This window comes from Melospiza georgiana, chromosome 3 (genome assembly GCF_028018845.1).
Source record: "Melospiza georgiana isolate bMelGeo1 chromosome 3, bMelGeo1.pri, whole genome shotgun sequence".
Lineage (NCBI taxonomy): Eukaryota > Metazoa > Chordata > Aves > Passeriformes > Passerellidae > Melospiza > Melospiza georgiana.
The window spans coordinates 45406997-45427633 of record NC_080432.1 but is presented as its reverse complement, the minus strand read 5'-3'; the positions used below and the strand labels follow the sequence as shown (position 1 = coordinate 45427633).

General features: G+C 36.2%; 1 protein-coding gene across 2 annotated transcripts in view; it reads right to left on the bottom strand.

The window, feature by feature from the left end:
* SDCCAG8 (SHH signaling and ciliogenesis regulator SDCCAG8) overlaps positions 1–20637 on the bottom strand; it is a 104551-nt gene that overhangs the window by 31648 nt on the left and 52266 nt on the right. For both annotated transcript variants that reach the window (XR_009114306.1, XM_058021471.1), the window contains exons 14-16: positions 15908–16035; positions 13706–13814; positions 6827–6958 (exon numbers count right to left, since the gene is read on the bottom strand). Coding sequence is in view for 1 of the 2 variants with exons in the window: in XM_058021471.1 (XP_057877454.1) it covers positions 6827–6958; positions 13706–13814; positions 15908–16035 (369 nt within the window). In the remaining variant the exon portion in view is untranslated. The remainder of the gene's footprint in view (positions 1–6826; positions 6959–13705; positions 13815–15907; positions 16036–20637) is intronic.

Here is a 20637-nt window from a genome sequence, read left to right as displayed (position 1 = left end):
GCTTTGAGAAAGTCTGGGATACTGTACAGAAAGAAAGAGATGACTCAGAAGATTGAAACAGCAGACGCAGGATGAAAGTCTTACACTATATATTCAATGTGTTCTCAGTTCATAGTAAAAGTCTCTGCTGAAAACTTGAATTTACTTGGGAGAAAGACATCCTGCATGCACTTCTTAGTGTAGCTGTCAGAAAGGCAAATGTGACTGTAGGATTCATCAGTCAACAAATTTCTAGTAAATATATAAATTCTATATATACAAATATATTCAAATGTCCCTGTCCAAGACCCAAGAGAGTTTTGACTGCCCATATTTAAAAAAGATCAACAATCAGAACACCAAGGTGATGAAGAGCTTATTGCAAAAAGAAGAACAAGGAGGAACACTTTACTTGTAAGCAGAGGTAGGACTGAATAGACACATCCATGTCCACAATTACCAGTGGTAATTGCATTATCAGTGCAGATTCTTTTGCAGAACTGCTTGTCCCAATTTTGGCTCAAAGACAAGTAGGTACAAACGAAACAGAGATTAATTCAGACCAAAAATAAGAAGGATCCCAATGAAAAGATCAGTGGACTAAGTTGTCCAAATTGGAATGGTGAGGCCTACAGAGGAGCTCAATACGTTCTCAAAGAAATATATGTGTGTATAAACTATATATAGGTACATATATTTTAGATACACACACTTGGAAACAGATGAACACAGTACTCTGTGACCTAGAATACATCGTACAGAACATTATTAAGTTCCCTAAATATCTCTCTGGAAATTGGGTAGGATATTCCCCTCTGCTTCTTATTTGCCTCTTAAAGCTGAGAACTTATTTGCACACAATTTTGCAGCATTTCATGAAAATCTTGTATTTCACTCTTTGTATACTTCAATTTTTCTAACAACTAAGAAAATTTTTGCTTTGAATGTCTACTGTTTATGTAGTTGGAGAATAAATCCTTAAAAACAGTGTTTGAGGTCTTACATAACTTATTAACTATTTTCGATGGGAATATTACACATATAAAAGCATAAATAATAGATGTATTTATACCACACTATATACATACACCTACTTAAACTGAGAAAGGGAAAAAATAGTTAAAAAGATATATAGTAAATAGACAAATGGTGAACAACAGAAGAATAGGGAGGGAGACATTCTGAACATGCAACTTCTATTCCAGAGATTTTGAACTGTGAGCAAACACCCCAGTATTAAACAAGACTCTGGCAGGATTTGCAATTTATATATGTGTCTTAAGTGTATACACACTAGCCATTAATTATTTCCTAATAGCAGGTCTCTGGAGTACACATTTCTCAATCTAAAATATGAGTCTATTAAATAGTAATAAAATAATTAAGTAACAGTGACAACCCCACTGGCTGGATAGAGCTGGGAGTTTTATCTGTTTGCACCGCAGTGCTGACACACAGTGACCACAAAGCTTTTTACAAACTCCTTGCATGAAGGGCTGCACAAACAAATATGTATCTCCAATTGCTACAGCCATCCTGCTACAGCACAACCACACCAAAGATACATGGTGGGAGTAATGATGCTCAGGAAAAAGTGCAGCATACTGCTCTTTAGACATTGAGACAATGTGAGTATCTCTATATCTTTAATATCAAAGGTTCTATGGACACTAGCTATGTTAATCTCTATTTTCAATTCAAAAACGAATGCGCTTTAAACTAAAAAGCCAGCAAATAGTGCATTTTTAATCTATGATTGCATTGCTAAACAGATGATTGGTCTAATAAAATATAGGAACAATCACCTCATTGTGACTTTAAAAACTATACTAATCTATTGGTAAAATAAGGAAGACAATGTATTTAACTGAGAATGAAGTGGACTGGAAGAAAATAAAGGTCTTTCAGGTAATGACATAACCTAAATTCATCCATTCGTCATTGTTTCTTGCGAACACATATACACACAAAAAAGTACTTCAGTTTTAAGGAGAAAATGTAAAATTTCAAATGCAACTTGATTGCTCCAGTTATCAATTAATAATTTTAATGAGTAGTTCTACCGAAGATTTGACAAGAAATCTGAAATTTCTATTCAGCAGTGTAATAGTGACAGTAAACTAGCTACTGTGATTTTACATAGCAGATATTTGAAAATGTTGGTGAATTCTCTCTAGATATGTCTTAATTCCCATAGATATGTGCTCTCTTAAGCATACATGATCTTGCATACACTACCACTTAGTAACAAAACAAAACAAAACAAAATTAATGGTGGAAAATAGCCTTTACAATCTTTGTCAAACTGACTATCACATTTTTACTCGAGTGGTCTGTTTAAAGATCCATTTTAGCTATCCCTCCAGATAAGCTTATCCATAAGAATCCTACATTTGCCATAGGTAGAAAACAAATATAATTTGTCACATGTTGTGCCATACAGACATTTCTGCACAGTTGCTGCACCACACTAGAATGTCTGAAGGGGAAGACACCCCAGGTAGTTGGCTGCAGACACATCTCAGCAACATGGCACGTAGTTCCAATTTGACACATAGAGTCTTTATAAATCCAATGTCTATGAAGTCAAACAAATCTCCTTCTTATTTATAGTAACAGGCGAGAGCAGATCTCTGCCGTCTTGTTACACAGATGGTTGTAACATTTTTATAGTTAACTTACAACCACTGATGCCTAAGGAATAGACACACATCTGCCCCAAACTGCCAGTCCTGTAGGCTCTTCTTTTTAACTTTAGCTAGCAAAAATACAGTCGAAATACGTCTAACAGTGTCACCTCCAAAAAGCTCCCACAACAAGAAGCCCCATACAGATTTGCATTAGATGTATTATTGTTGTTAATGTTATACAGATTGGACATTGATCACACACATTACAGCAAAAATTACAGTAATATGAACCATAACCACAAGATCTGAGAGAAAATGCATAGCCCCAAATTCCATATGCTGAACTTTAGAAAAATGTTTGGAAAGAAACTCATTAGAAGCTTCTAAATTTATGTTTTATTAAAAAGATTTAAAAATAGTCCTATATTTCATATAAACTACTGTCCAAATTATTTTCTTTTCTTTAACTGCTTCATAAAATGTAAAGGCATGTCTGGCTCATCTTGAAAAAAAGAAAGAAATTTCCTAGGATTTTCTTTTCCTGCTTGAAGGTCTTCAACAGGAAACATACATGGAAAAGAGCTAAGCTATATTTCATTAAATGCCTCTCATTTTAGATACTGGCTGTCCACAGAAGCAATCCTCTAAATAGCTGAGTTACAATCAAATACTTGCTTTACGAGACGAACAGATGAAGAAAAGTAAAGCCATGATTGAACCTTGTAACTGTAAGAGTTGTCAATTAAGTTCAGTGAAAGTTCAAACATCCTGATGAAATCCTGACCCATGGCAGCTTGGGCAAATGATACTTATTCATACATATGTTCAAACAATAATAGATCTAGACAGGTTCTTGTCTTTTTCTTCTTACTCTTCAAATTGGAAGAGAAAAGAGCTTGTGAGAAAGTGGATCTGCATTTACATAACAGGTCTAACTACAGAGGTGAAAATGCACACCTGGGAATTCAGTTTGAAAACAGATTAAGGAAAGAATGAACCAACTTTATACATACAGTTAGCCAATTCATCTGGCTCTGAATTTTCCTTCATCTGGTATCTATTCAAATTATGTAAGGTGGAGCACCAAAAAAAATCCCCAAAAGATCGAAAACTTTTAGTTTTTCTTCATAGTCTTTTTATTCTTGGCTAGTTTCTACCTTTACATCTGCCTTATAAGAAATTCTGTACTTTCTGTTATCTGCTAATTTCTACTATGAACACAAATCTACAGAATGGGAATTTGAAGAATTTAATAAGACAGTTTGCTTTGAGGTTAAAAATTTATAAAAATGGACTCTGCTACATAACAGACAAGAATTTCAGCAAGATTCATATCCAGGAAGATACACATGATGACCAGCTCCACTTGGACTCATAACATATCACCTTAGTTAGTCCTGCAAACCATACATCCTTCAATTCAAGTCTGCCTCATTAATATGTGACAATTGTATAATTTAGGATGGACATCTACTTCTTTTAATGCCATATTTCACTGAGTAAAAGCACACCAAAAGGGCTGGGTATTTCCATTACACTGAAAAGGCTGATTCCATACCCTGTTTAATGAGTGGCACTTAAAGTAATCTCTTTCTTAGAAATTTGCTTATTTAATTTTGGACTATATTCATTTGCATCACACAGAGGTAGGAATGGCACTAAAACACTTCTCTTGTTCAGTTTCAGGAGTGCAACTATTATGATTGCCAAAGCATTTTTGCTCCAAAAGAAATTCTGATCATTTAGGTATTGTTTCTTCCACAAAACAGTTATATCAGGGCCAGTCATGCTGTCCCTGGATAAAACAAGTATGGACAGTGATATCTTCTCAAGCAAATATCACAAAACCCCATTTTTAAAATGCAAATGTTAGGTTCCAAGTTTAGCCAAAATAATTTTAATAAGAGAGATTTTCTGAAGCTCCAGAATAACAGCAGCTAGAAAATTAGGTCAGAATGCACTTTGTGGGACTATGTTGCAAAACAGCCACTGCTATTTGTAGCTGCTATGTGTATATAAAGGAGAATACAAAGGCAAAACAAATGTATTAAGAAGTAACCATAATCAACAGTATTTTGCTGAGATTATTAGGATCTAAGTGATGGAGGAAAATCTGAGGCAAAATACATTATTATTATTTGTTGTTCTGCTTTCACTAAATAGTAAAGTCAGATATCTATTTTCCAAATCAGAAGAGAAAAATCACTATTTTTATTTAGGGGAAATCCTTCAACATAAATATATCCAACTGGGAGATTTATTTGTTGGAGTAGTTATTCCTTCTGCTTTTTTCACCTAGATTTGTAAACTTCATGACCAATTTACAGCATTTGGGAATTAATCCTGAAAATCAACTACAGTTTTCACATGGAAAAATAAAATTAGATTACATTGATTTTTTTAAAGCAGTGTAGAGTATCAGCCTTGTCACTTATTAGTTGTAATTAAAATTAATAGAGTGCAAGATGACAATTAAAAATATGCTAAAAGAGCCATCTCTTAAAATGCTGGTAAAGTATATTGTTCATGTTTAGAACACCTAATAATCTCTGCCATATTTACATATTCTAAAATATTAAATAAGACAAATGCTATTACTGCCCTGTTTTCTCTGTTGTCTGCAAAACAGCAGCAGAAGGTAAGGCATTGCCTGCAGCATGACCACTATGCTTTCAAACCACTTTTGTGTTCTGGATTAATGCTTTCAGTCTTTTCTACTGTAGAATCATTGCTGCTGCAGCAGAGAATGAGCAACATTTTCCAGTAGATCTATCTTGTTTATAAAAATAGATAGAGGAAAGGTTATCCTAAAAACTTGCAAAGCACTTTTAAATTCCACTAGATACTCATAATCTACAGAAAAGCAGCTAGGAGAAAAAAGAGGGAGAAAAATTTTTTCTCCTGAAAATAACCTCAAATCCTCAGTCCTGCATATGAGAATCCACCATAACTAAAGAAATCAAAAGGGAGGTGAGATAAATGGAAAGATTGTGTGGTTACACAGATTAGGGACACAGTTGCAGCGTTTTGAATTTCTCTGTTCTCTGAGCTATAAATGATGATGACAATCCAAGGTTACAGGAGAACAGGATGAGGTACAGACAGAAATCTGAAAGGGAAGAGGAAAGAAGCGGTTCTGGACAGCTGAGATGAACACATGAAGTGCTTGCAAGAAACAAGATTATAGACAGAGAACAAAGAGATGGCAGTAAAAAAAATTAAAAATCAATACTTTAAAGAAATGAGCATAGAGGACTGGCTGCTATAATACTTGCAAGCTCTGCTCCTCTCAGGTGGTCAATGATGAAAAAAAGCAAAAAGAATTTTTCCCAGTAAGGGCTGTCTAGTCCAACTAAAGTTGAACTGCATTTTGCCCTTGACAAGATGTAGCTTGGATGAGTGGATTTGCAGAGTTACGTCTCAGCCTTTACTTCATCCTCTACCACCACAAGCATGTCAAAACGACCTCCAGTGCCTGTTACACTTAATGCGGAGTGGAAAGCAGAACAAGAAAGCGTAGATGAACTTTCTGGAACCAAAAGGACAAGACTCCACAGTGATCTTTGAGGAAGTCTAATCCATATCACAGCACAAGCCATTTTCAGTCTGGAGACTCTGGCCAGAACAGTCAATTGATATTGGTGAAAATATTTCACACTAGCCTTGCTGCAGCTGCTCCCAGCTCATCCTGAGGAAGTCACTGCTTCTCTGAAAGGCTAGTGGTGCCTGGAAATGGTATTTCTCTGGTTACTGTGATTTTCAGTAAAATTTGTCTGTTTGTGCAAATGATGGTAAACCCCAAAAATACAACTATTACATGGCATAATGGAACACACATCTGTACTCTACATTCACATCACTGAATAACCTCTTCCCTCCTTCCTTCCCAGCTCCCCCCTCCCTTTTTTTTTAAATGGTAAGACTATTCATACGAGTTAGAGCAGAGAACAGCCGAAGCAGCCCACACACATATGTACTAGGTTTAAATTCTTTGGAAGACTATGTTGTTCAAGCTTTCCTTTTATTTATCCAAAATGGCACAAGCAAAAGATGTTAAAAAAAACAACTTGACAGAATGGTTGGGGAGGGGGAAGGAGTGGTCATTTCATAAGGAAAGAATATTACTTTCACACAACCTCGTGTCATTTTTATGTTTACACAACACGACTGGTACAGTTGAGCGTATCACATACTGACAGATTAACAGGACCTCCTACCTTGACTTCATTCTCTCATGCATTCTCCCATGCTGGATACATTGTTGGTCCAATTCATCATTCCGTTTCTGCATCTTCTCCAATCTGCCATGAAGATACTCTTTTTCCTGACTAAGCTGGTTGACTTCAGATCTACAGAAGTAAAACAAAGCGATGATGGATGTTGTCAGATTTTATCCTGCAGTGTGCCATCAATATGTGGCTTCAGCATTTATAAAATTCCATACATTTATATGTAATGCATAAGCTATTACTAGAACTTACAGAAACAAAATGCTGTTTCAGATAATCTCAAAACAAAAGAATATGATACTGGTGGGTATCTTCTAAATATGCCACTGGCAATCACTCAATTATAGGTCGGCTGTGCTAATTTCAGCCTAATTTAAACAGGCATGCCATTTGGCATTATGCATCTATGTTAAATAAGATCAATAAATGTAAATTCATACTTGTTAAGCAAGAATTTGGCTAACATTTTGAAAACACATTTTAATTTCTTTATTAGCAAAAGCTAACATTTCATTTTAAAAAACAGTTACTAAAACCTTGTTCAACCTTTACTCCATTTTATAGGTTGAACTCTCAACAGTTCACAGGTTGAACTCTCAATAGTGGTACTGTTTTAGAAACTATAGTAACCTCCTGTGTCTAAAATAACATTGCACAGATTAAAAAGACATCAACAACAAAACCCCCATAAACCCGTCCCCCCAAAAAAACACTCACTCCCAATAAAAACCCAAAGCCTCACTAAGAGGAAAATTAACTAAACTTTCACAAACAAGGGACAGATCATACAGGCACACACTAATCTACATAAAACTCAGCACAGCCTTTAAGAATATTAGTCACTTCTAAGCAATTCCTATTCTTCACGGGTGAGCAGAGACACCAGATCCATGAATGACCTGGGACTGCTACTTGCTACATCTCTAACCATCAGCCCATGGAGAAACAGGCATGAGCTGTTTCTTAATATCAGGAAAAGACCTCAGATTAAATAGTGATAAAATATACATTATGCACTTGTACAATTTTAACTCTTTGGAAAAGGTTAATGAGAACATGTCAGAATCTGCTATACCATCAGAAAGTACGAATCAAAAGCAAGCAAATTTGATTTATGGCATCTGCCACTCCATATCTCAAGGTTAAAAAGCTTCAGATATATCTTTAAATCATAAACTTAAATATGCTGCAATTACAGCAGAAATACTTTACCTTCCTGGCTGTTACAGAATGCAACAACAACTGACATTCTGAAAAATACAACAAAATGCAGGGAGGAAGGAATACTCCTCCCTCAAAAACATGTTGTTACATTGACAAGTCAAATCTAGAAATGACAACATGATCTTTTCATGTTTAAATAGAGAACAATGCATGGTATCATCTGTGAATCTAAAAGAACTTAGGAAAGGAAACTTTGGACCGAGACTGTATGTAATTGAATTTAGATTGAGAGTTACAGCTCTATTAAGGAAGATCACACACAAATATATCAGAATTGTGCTGATAGATTTGTACATCAAACTTCAGTGCACAGGAGTTTCCTGGATGGATACATAATAGTGGGCAGGATGTTATAGGAAGGTAGCAGAAACTGAATTTTTCCACCGACCATTTTACAGAAATACTAGTAACTTAAATGTCAGCATTAACAAAGCACTGCCAGCTGGACCAACTGTTATCACACAATGTGAATGCAGTCTGCACTTGATACTGATACTGTAAGACAGACAACCAGTGGATAAAAGCACAGTTTCACTGCAGAGAAGCTCAAAGAGACCTGACACGGGACTAAATTCAATTCTTCATTCCTTTTTTGCCAGCAAAATTCAGCAACAGCATTTGCCATGTAGGAATACTGTAAATTATCACATTTGTTGGGTTTCCCAACTGGGAGATCCTGTTTCTTTTTCTGTATTTATATGTGACTGTCTCATTCATGGAAACAGCAGAAGCAACTTTCAAGGTGATAAAATTCTCCAAGTTTCACAAGGACTTATTAATCTCCATTACACTTGAAGGTGCCCAAAGTCTTTCTGGAAAGATCAAGTAATTCAAATCAACCAAAACCAAAACACTACTGAAATTATAATTAATGAAACCAAAGTAAGTAATGAATTAATTAAAACCATTAGTATCATAATCTCCAGACTCTAAAATAGAGCTCTAAATGCCTGATGCTTTGAAGCACATTATGAGCGTTGTTTCCTCCTAAAATATCTTTTGTAATTACAGTTAAACAGAAAAAAAAATTCTAATTATGACATTACTAACACAATGTCCTTTCCATGTAACTAAGAGTCTGACCCCCAAGACTCAAGTATTTAATGACACTGAAGTTTTGAAGGACAGCACATATGAAGGACAGAATGGTTAGGTCCGTGTTAAAAGGTTCATAGTGTTAGCATTAGAGAGAACACCAGTCCAATACAATACTGCATACCAAGAATCTTCCATTGTCACTTGTCAATTATTCCCTCTGCATCTTTAAACACACCTTTCATTCACCTCAGTTTCCAAAGATTAAGATAAGACAGATAATTCTATATGATATTTAAGTAACTTCACACATTGCTGGATTAAATAAAAACCCCAAACCCACCACAATTGTACTAAGCCTGATAACTGTACTGAATGCTATAGTACATTTATACAGGAGTAGAAATTCCACTCAGCCAGAGGCAGGACCACTCCTGTGTAAATGCTTTTGAACAACTCTGCTCCCAAGGTATCACAGCAGGAAAAAAGAGGGGGGAAATGTCAAAGTATGCAGTGCTGAACTTCAGAGATAGTTCACTCACAATGCTGGGGACAGAGGCAAATTAGAGAAATCTGTGCAATAATCACTGTGTCTGATGCATCCTGCACAACTAAAGGGCACAGCATGGATGTGCTGATGTTGTTCCATCTGAGCTACTCTGGGTCCAACAGTCTGAGCAATAAGCTGTGGTGGACTCAGTAGAAACTGAAGCATGCAGGCATTTGGAGTGCTGCCACTGGAGCTGAACTCAGCAGGAAGGGGCACCTCTGCAGACTCAGGCTGGCCCCACAAGCCAGACAGTCACGGAGCTGTGTGTGCTTCTGAGATCTCATACACTCAAATGACCTGTATGAAATCATTGTTATTTTGAAACTGCACAGAGCAAAGCTACAACATCGCATGACAATGTAAAATGCATGCTTGTAATTGGATGCATAATAGATTTTGCCAAGTCTCATTTACTTGTTACTATATCAAATATAATTGATGGGGGCAGAAGCAACGACAGAAACAAACCCCCTCAATACTTCTGGATCCATTTAACTACCTCAACTTCTATTTCAAAACCACTTTAAGGTTTTATCTACCATCTTTGCTGGAAGAATCTTGGAAAAAACCCAAACAGGTTAGCCTCCAAACCACTTAAATACTAAAGGAAAAAAAAAAGGTGAAAATGTTAAATAGTCAAAATGCAAAGTCAATCTTAGGATATCTTTAGGATGAGCCGATTTTTGAAAATAAGGTGGCAATGCTGCATTTATTCCTCTGAACTAGCTTTTTCATTTCAGTGCTTTTTAAACACTGCTTTTTCCTACTCTTAAAACCAATTGTTTACTTGCACAGAAATTAAACACATCCTCTAAAATACTTTCTGCTGATGCAGTATTATTGCATCTAATTTTAATGACTAAATCTTCAGACAGACTGTTCCCCATCTTCATACAGCTACCTTCAACAAACATTTCACTTCTGGTATTGAGTGCAATGACTGCAGTCAACCAAACAGGCAGGAAAATAGTTCAGCCGGGTATGTGTTCTTTACTTCAATTAAACTCACACAGTTGGATGCCTACTGTTGCCAAACCAGTAATATAATTTATACATTATAGTCCAAACAGTAAAACTACACTAAAAGTCATTTAACAATATTTATAACACCATAAAATACAGTGTTAAAATATATGAACTGCAATATGTACCAAAATTATAAAATTTGTTTCTCATCATCAGTGATTAAAACCAGGATCATTGCTCTAGCTTCAATACTCACAACCCTGGTGACAGATTAGAATTCAAATCTTAATGATCAATTTACAATTAACAAGATAGAAGTGAAACAAATTAAACCAACCATTATATATAACGAGACCCAATGGACTCCCATTGTTCCCCTTAATTACAAAACGCAAATCACAAATACACAGTGGGTAGTGTTAAGCATTAATCTACAACCTAGAAACTCAGACAGTGACAATCAGAGGGAAAAAAAGAACAAAACAAGAGAGAAACAGAGAAGAAATCAACAAAGGACTATATTTTTAAACATGCCTATGCATACGAAAACCTTCACAGACACTATCTTGTTTCTGCACAGCTTGAGGGGTTTATAATTCGTCTGACATTGTCTTTCTGACACCTCTCTGTGTAGGGACTAGCTCAAAAAATGGTTCCAGCTTACATATCAACACAAAAACTTCAGTTTAGATTTCTCAGAAAACCTGCATTAAATATAAAAATATATGTGCCATTCAGATCATTCAGCTGATATTGCAGAAATACATAGTTGTCACAGATAAATTTGAAATGTCTTTTGTTACAAATGAGCACTTCCTATCAAATGAAATAAAATTTAAAAAAACTTACTATTGCATCTGTTATTAAAAGAGCTTGAGTGTTCTACCAATTAAATAATGGTATTGGTAGCACACAGGTATATCTTAAACCCATGGAAAATAAGGCACAAAGATTCCAGAAGTACAGCAAGAAAATACACATTCGGATCCAAAATTCAATTTATGGTAATGTCAAAAATATGGAAAAAAATGGAAAAGTATTTTCTGTGAAAATAGGGTACACTGTTGCTTTGTGATCTGCCTTTATTAATGTACATAAGAACTAAGTTATAAAATCTTCCCCAAATTATTGCTTTTTTGCAGAAGACAAAACTACAGCATTCTGTACCATAATGTGGTTTTATACAACATTCAGTGACAATGAGCTGAAGACTGCCTTTTGGAGAGGTGCTATTGAGGGATATGTGCCCATCATGCATTTAAAACTTGGCTAAAATAATTTTCTGCATCTGATCTCCTGATCACATCACTTTGTGAAGCCATCTATATTAGTCTGTCATTTTCCACCACCTCCAGTTCCACCTTGCTGTTCTCATTTTTACCTTCTATTTTTTTGTCTCTACCTATTTCTCTATCCCTGTAACTGATTGCAGCAGCTCCCACTCCAATGAAGGCAAGCTCAAGCTATTTTAGGACCACTTCTCAGAACCACTTTCCTGCATTCTTCCTTACAGTTTCTTGTATAAAAAATACCACTTCCTGGAGATGCAAGAGGGCTCCTTTTCCCATTTTCAGGTCCTCGACATAGTCAGCTAATGCTGCTAGGTGGAGAAACACTTGGCAATCTCTAGTATTTATTTTCAGAGAATAATGTGTTTTCACAGTATGTTTTCTGTCTTTCCTTCATCCTTTACAGTTACTAGTCTGTGACTGTGAGCTCTAGCAACAAAGTCTGTGTGCTTTTTTATTGCTGGAATAATAATATGATTTGAATCCATTTAGATTTTGCATTACTTTAGCAGAAGAGCTCTTCTTTTTCAGAGGAAAAATTCTCTTTGCTTCTCTCTCAAGTATCCCTCACAACACTTGCATGGGAATACTGCTTACAGTCTCTCAAGTTTCTCATTTCTTCCCCAAACACTCAGGATGGGATTCATCTCCAAACTTCAGACACTTAACAGCTAGTCAACACTTTATATTCAGTGGGAAGTAGGATGGGCAGTGGAGGCAGTACACATGGGAAACGTAAATTTTATTTATTACAGACATATATATATATGTGTGTCTGTCTGTCATCGACCTAAATTCTCCTTTGACCATTCCTGGGAAGAGGGTACTGGGGTAAATGAGCTCTCTCCCTGAGTGAGTTCTGCCTCTTCTACATTACCTCAAAAGGATGATTAAATCTCTACATTACCTCAAAAGGATGATTAAATCCACCCAGCAGAAGAATTCTGTCTTGAAAACCAATTTTACCTTTGCTGAGTGTTTTCCTTACTTCCCATCTGCCATGAGATAAATACTAGCCTTAATTACCAAATTCACTTTGCATTCAATTTACAGAAGCTACAGAATGCCAACTCTCCACTGAAGTCCAGTTTACTACTCTACATATGAACCCCCAATAAAATTTCAACAGATACTATTTTTACACTTAAAAATGTAAAATCAAATTATTTCTGCTAAAGAATGACAAAATTCATGTTTTCTTTAGAAGATACTTCTGTCTTACAGAACTTTTGACAAGACACCTCCACAGCTTTGTATTTCTTTAAATTATTATTACTTCCAGGTGTTGCTCTCTTCCTAAGGTTTTAATGGCTTTGAACTTAGATCTACTACTGATTGATAAAAAGCAGCAGCAGAATCACAGCTTCAATGACAAGCAATTTTGATGACAATTATTTTATAGACAATATCCAGTGTGTAGTGTAGTACTGTGAAAAGAGTACTAGAGTAAATAAATAAAATTACAACAGTTTGAGATTATTGAATCTTTAGCATTTTTCATATAACTTCAGATAAACTTGAATTGTAGAAACAATTTTCTACCATTCATATTAAGATTATGAACACAAGGAAGAAAATAGTATGCAATTTTTACATTGGAATTGTCCAAGAAATTTGAATTATTAGTTAGAAACAAACTCTTAAGGGGCATATTATACTGAATTTTTAAGGGGCATATATTACATTGATATGATATGTAATACCTGGGACAAAATGAAAAATAATAAATATTAAAATACAAATAAAAAGATAAAGAAGCATGTCCTAGTAATAAAAGGGTCAGGTTAACAAAAATATACTAACCTGTATTTTTCTGACATTTGTTCCAACTTCTTTGCCAATACAAAACATTCTTCCTTTAATTTTGCTATGAATGTATTCTGGGAGGTCAGCAATGAATCCAGTTCTTCTACTAGAAAACACAAAATTGTGATACTATGAAATTACAATTATATAAATTTGTAGATAACATAGAAACAATTTTATATATTCTTAATTTCTTTCTTCCAGTTCCTTCTATTTTGAAATGTTTTTTAAACTTCAGCTACTTGGACATCATCACTTACCAAATTAAGGCTCTATGTCAGAATTAGCTGAAGTGTTAAAGCAATGTTGCCACTGAATCTGGTCTTGTAAGAGAAGAATCACTGTGCAGACTAGATATCTAATCTGGTGGGCTTGCTTTTTAGCTAGAAGTTCACTGACATTTCTAGGAGGAATAAAATTGGCAAGCCATGCTTTAGCAGACTTTTCCTTGCTCAACTGGTGCAGAGGATACACCAGCAACCCAAATGCTCACACTGTAGACTCATTTCAGTATCTGCTTAAAACAGCAGTTCTTTTATTTACTGTGTCCTGAGCTTAACATGAATAATGTAATTTTTATTCTTAAATGAAAAGATTTACACTTACTGCCAAGTGACAGTTGAAATGAAACCATTTCATAAAGTAATTTTCAGTTACTATCAGTTTGGACTGCACCTAAACTCATGACCTAGAATCCAGGTATCTTTATTCTTTCAGAAGGGAGATACTGCAAAATAATCTCTTTTTTATTTCTGCTTTTAAAATTGGTGAAAGCATAACCACTCTTGCCCAAATTCCTTGTATGTGTGTAGGGTCATAATAAACAAGGTTTTCTTTATATACATTATAAATTACTATAATTTTCAACTCCCTCTAATTCTACTAGAGATGTATAAAAACAGATCCAGACATAATATTGTTTCATTTTTGTATAGTGGGACAATTTATGCACCAGAAAGGTAAATTACATTTCTCTTGTGAAAAATTACACACGGTCATATGCAGATATGCTGGCTAAAGGAGGAAAAAATTATTCTGAGAGCTTCTTTTCTTCTCCTACAGTGTAGGCAGCAGCCATAATGTAGCTGTTTGCATTCCCTGAACACATGAGAAGGTCCTCTAATACTGTGATAATACTAAAAAAAGGCAGAAAATTGAATAGCATGCCTGCTACCTTACGTATTATCCAACACCCCTCATAATTAATGTATGTTGTATAGTTTTCCTGGAAATATTGCATGACTGGTTGGTAAATATGGTATTTTGTAAACACATAAATATATCATGTTCTTTAACAGTTGAAACTCCTCCTCTTTTCCATGCTCATGGGTTACAGATTTCATCTCTTAAAAATTCCTTTTTTTTTTGTTTATTTATAATATGCACCTCTATTAATGTTGTTGGCATAGTACTTCATAATACAAAAAGCTCTTTTTTGTTTGTTTGGAAAACCCATTTTACTTCCAGATTAAAGTTAGATGTTATTGATGGGCTAAGTCAATGCAATGAAGTCTCCTATTATGAGAACCTGAAGTATGCAAGGGATTAAACATCTTTCTTCTAGACTGAGGATGTGGGGGAGGCACATGGTAATGCTAAAAATGTTTGAGGCTGCAAAGATTAAATAAAGGAACATATCAATTTGGAGCCAGTGAATTACATCCAGCTGCGACAGTGAATTAAGAACCGATTAATGGCTAAAGCTTTTCTCCAGTTTGGATGCCGAAGCAAACTCATTAAGCTTTTAGAGTAGCTATAATGTGTGTACTGTGGGAACTGTTCAATGCTATTCAGGAGACTTTAACTGTAAGCTCAGAGCATTTCCCGCAGAGCTTCTGATGCTATTTTCTTTATATAACATGTGTGCCTGAAAATCCAGCCAAAAACAAGCCCTTTGTTTTTCTACTTTGTTGTGGTCTCTCTCAGCTTTACGTTTCTTGAACACAGGTAAATAAACTCATAATCCAGATGGTGCAGCAGATGTGAGAGCAGCACTCTGAAATCAACAGACAGTGGGCAATACTTTCCATTTTCTCTTTTAAACGCTAACTAATATGTAATTCGGAATCTCCGGTGTAGTTAGCATCTGCTCCCTTCGGCCAGCCAAAGGTTACAGGTGTTCCTGATGTCATTTCACAGTAAGGCGTGGGCCTGGCTTGTGAGTGAGTGCCCAGGCTCTAATCTTTCCCTACCACCTACCAGTTTTCTCATGCTGGGCCTCCATTTGCTGCATCTTCTGTGTCAGCTCCTGCTCTCTTTGCTGGGCCTGAAGGGCTCGGGCCTTTGCTTCATTGCTAACGCTGTGCTGAATGTTCTCTTTCTCCAATCTACCAAAAAAAAAAAAACCAAATAGGAAATAAAGAAAAATAAAAATCGTATAGTGAAGAGGATAAATTAAAAGGGTAAAGCAGAACATTCAAATAAGAATAATAAAAATCTGACCAAGCTTTTCACATTAAACATTCTCCTCCTCCTTCAGGTTATACAAACTGACCTTTCTCTTACAATGTCAAACATTCTCCAGTGACTAGCAGAAAATGGATAAAAAGTATGATCTATTTCTTGAGAGAAAATTAGCCCTGCAGACAAAAATAGGATTTTATTTTTAAAAATTTTAATCACAACCTCTTTTTTATAAGGAAGCTTACCAACATTCACTTTGCATGGCACATATTATTTGCATTTTCTTTTAAATGCTATTTGTTTAATTCTGCAGTGAAGCTTAGGGACCTGACCCCGAGATGGACTGGTTCCCAGTGAATCAGCAGGAGATAAGTCAATGGGAGCGATTGCCACAGTGCTCGTGATACAGCTACTCTGAAAGCTTAATCAGTTTTCTTGAGCAACCAAACAAGTTTTAACTATTAATTTATGTAAATAGGAGATGAATGCATCCATGACAATAGAGTAGACTGCTAGCACCACACAGGCCCAGCCCCTTGTGGTTCTGCTCACCGGGGGGTTGTACAGGAAGGTCTAAAGCCCAGTACTATTATTGAAGTATGCAGGCAAGAGAGCAATTTACTTGACCAGATACGCAAGATGGGGCAATCCACTCCCGAGGCAAAACAAATGCTAGACTACCACACTCCATTGAAGCATTTTATTTAATGTAAGCCAAGCAAAAAGAGCATGGAAAATAAAACCCCAAAAAGATATATGCATGTAAATTAGAAAAGATCCTGAACTGCAAATTCAGATCTAGACTTTCCCAATGGTCGTGAATATTTATCTGGTGCACATTGGGATCCACATTTAAAACGTCAGTAAGTCCACACATACAAGGATTGATTTCTAGATTTCAAATTACGTGAGCAAACACCTTTCTACTGAAATGACATTTAATAGCTTGGGATAGGCTTCAAAAAAGTCTTATAAACATGTTTTATTCTAGGGATATTACCTATTTCAGAGGATGACAAAACAGAACACGGGCACAGATCATGTAAGGATAAAGCCACATCTCATGTGGTTGCTGCACTTAACCTTTGGATTGGTGCCTAATAACCCATCCGAGATATTGCAATATCTCAGCATGACACACACAATGTTAAATCTTCTCTCTCAAATTTACCCCAAAGCAATACAAATGGTGGGTCACATTACACTAATTCCTGGTCCTGATGTTTCAAGCCCTACCTTAGGCAAAACTCCCTTGGAAATCACAGGCAGTTTCTTCTGAGGGAAGACAGCAAATACGTTTAGATAGCAAAAATATTAGAGTGTTAAGGAAACAAAGCACATTTTAAAAGGAAATTTCATATATTGAATAGCACTTTACCACATCACTCTCAGAATCGCTTTGTAATCATATTGGGGCTATCATAAGGAGTGATGCTCCCATCATTTTTAAGTGTGAGCTCCAAATATGGAAAGCATTACTAAGAATATTTTTCCCACATGTGCTGGAAACCAGTCTGTGCAAACCCCTTTATTTTACAAATGATTTTACCTTCAGAGAGTTGTTATAGCACTGGATTGCTAAAAAAACTAAAGGAAAAACAAGCCACCAGCATCTCTAACATTCCTCTGATGCTTTCAGCGGAAGAAAGTGTCAGTAGCACAGTATTTTATTTAATAGTTCTCATGTGAGATGGCTGTGTGCAGTTGGGTGCTGTGCAGTCATCTGGCACACAGCTGGCTGGCTGGCCTTCTGCTGGGGGTAACCTTCAGCATGCAGCAAGCTACCAAGCTACCAAGGCAAACCTGTGAAGGTCCATTCCTCACTGCTAGGGCCCCTCCTGACGATCTCATGTTAACCAGCAAGTTCAAAATAAATGGAGAATCTACTGCCCCCAGAAACACTCTCCTGTGTAGGGGACCCATCCAAAAGAGACACTCACCTGTGCCACTTACTGCACAGAGCAAGCTAGCAGGAGCTCAGAAACCATGGATGTGTAGTGAGTGCCCTGCGGCTGAAGTGTGGATGGGGTGGTTGAAGATGTATTTGTACAGCAGATAAAAGCTCAGTTGTAAAATTAGGAAAACAGGTAATTCTTACACTGAAGAGCAGCTTCTTGGGACTTAAAAGATTTTGGAATTAAAGCACATCCAAGGCCACACAGAGCAATATCTGAGGTGCTTAGAACTGCTCAGGAGCAAAAAAAAAATAATATCCTGCAGCCAAATCTGTCTAAATGGAGTGGCATATCCTTCATCTACACCTTGACTTGAACCTGCCCTCTAAGTTCAATCTCTCTGCCCTCCAACGAAAAATTTCCTCAATACACATATGGAGAGAAAAAAAAAGAAACTATAACACATGCAGAAGGCAGCCCAAGAGATTTTAGGATCTATTGGTAACTTTCCTGCTACAACCAACAAATACTGGAGGAGTTCTAGAAGCTTTGACACTGTCTGTCCAATTGCAATTTCTTAAATCAATTATTTCACAATTCAGAGTAAAAGAAAATCTATGGACTGTATACAGAAGGAAGCAGTCCTTAGTCCCTCCAGCATTAGTGCAAAGACGTCAGAGGACTCCTCCTACAAAAACTCCAGAATTTCTTATATTCCCTAATGGAAAGCACAGAGGCAATGAAAAGCAAAGAGATAACTGACTAATTTTGATGACACAGGTAATATCTGAATCAAAAATGACAGCTAAAGATTAATTGTTCCAGAAATTTAAAAAACTTAATCTATAGAGGTCAAATATAGGAGATGAGTGGTTTAAGTGCATCAGCCTATTCTCTACTCAAATTCAAACACTAGTCTACTGAGTGCAAAACACCAAACACACTAAAATGCACATGTGATTGGTCACAGCACTGATCAATTTTACCAAAGCACACACATGGAACTCACAGAAACTTCCACTTCTCTGCAACAAAGTCAGAAGCGACCAAAGACTCAATTGTGGAGAAAGCTCAAGCTCTCCTTGAGCCTTGTTCTGAAGCACAGGTTTTCCACAGTGATTTTAGCTCTAAACTCCTGTTTTAAGCCTGCATTGGGGCTGTCAAGAGCCAGTCATTTAACTGGTTTGCACAACTCAATGAACTCAATATTGGTTTGCAGCGCTTTTCAAATGTTCTTGACAAAACAAAAGGCGCTGTGAGCTGTAGCTTATAGCACAGGAGGAAGAAAATTGCCATCTCTGGCAAACTTTAAAAAAAATCCTTGGTGCAACTGAAAGTGAAAAATTCAAAGTGAAAATTCACTTTGATCTCAAAACTAACATGAAGGTATGCTGACTGAATTTGAGCCATCAAACTTAATTATAAAAAACCAAATAAAACTCCAAACCAAAATAAATCAAAACATCTTTCTCACCACTAACAAACAAAAATTGGATCACAGATCCATTTACAAGAGAAGTCCACTCTCTGCCAAAGGGTTTTGCAGTAAAGAAAAAGGAAGTATGTAAAGACTAGTGACATAAAAGTCATATTTGACATAACTAAAAGTTCATCTATTTTTGACTAGGAAAAAACAGAACTTGGATTGACAAAAGTTTGAATTGCACTACACAGTTTAACAGTACGTATTTCTGAAGGAGTCTTTTCAGTTTGGTAACAGTAAAAATATAAAAATAAAAAAGCAGGATGATTCTTAATGTAGAATTAGGCCTCTGACTGGAAGCTGCCAGTATTTCTTCTGGCAAAGCAACTACAATTTGAAGCAACCATGCTTCCTATATTGACTATTTGATTTTTCCATGAGATCAACATGTGGCATTTTTAAAAAAGCTAATGGATCCATTAGTAAGGACTGTGAACTTAACTGGACAAATTAAAATACTCTAGCAATTATCTCAGTTCAGTGATACACAAGAGGTTATCATGGCATTACTTTGACATCTTCATTTCATATTAATGACAGTTCAAAATACAACAATAAAGCATTTTAGCTTTCATATATGCTTGTTTTAACCTGAACTTCATAAACCATTAAGGAGTAGCCAGCATTTAGTGCTCCAAATGCTTGAGCTATCCAAACTAACAAGACTTGTCTAAATGATGACCAGTCCTGGAACTCTGCACACACAGACTTGGGCAGCAGGAGGGTCAGTCAAGTTTAACGCTGATGCTTTTACCACATGCCTCAGTGGTCCAGAACAGACCTCTTCCCTAGGTAACATGTAGCCAAGTGGGCCAGCACTGTGAGCCACTGCACAACAAATTACCTCAGAGTAATTTGAGAGAAAGGACTCCGCTGAAGGCTCCTGTAGCTCTTTCAGAGGAAATGAGCTTTCTCTCCCAGTATTTTTGAAAATAAATGTATAGCAGAAGATTCTCTACCAAACTGAAAAGTTTTAAAGAGTTACCCAAGCATTTTATTCCCAGTACCTTTAGCAAAATCTTGCATGAAGTCACTCAAATCAATTAAAACTCTTGAAAGTAGGACTTGAAAGACTACATGTATTAGAAGTCCTGAAGACCAAATAACTTTGGGTTCAAAGGTTCAGCAGTGTTTTATGCAGTCTGCCT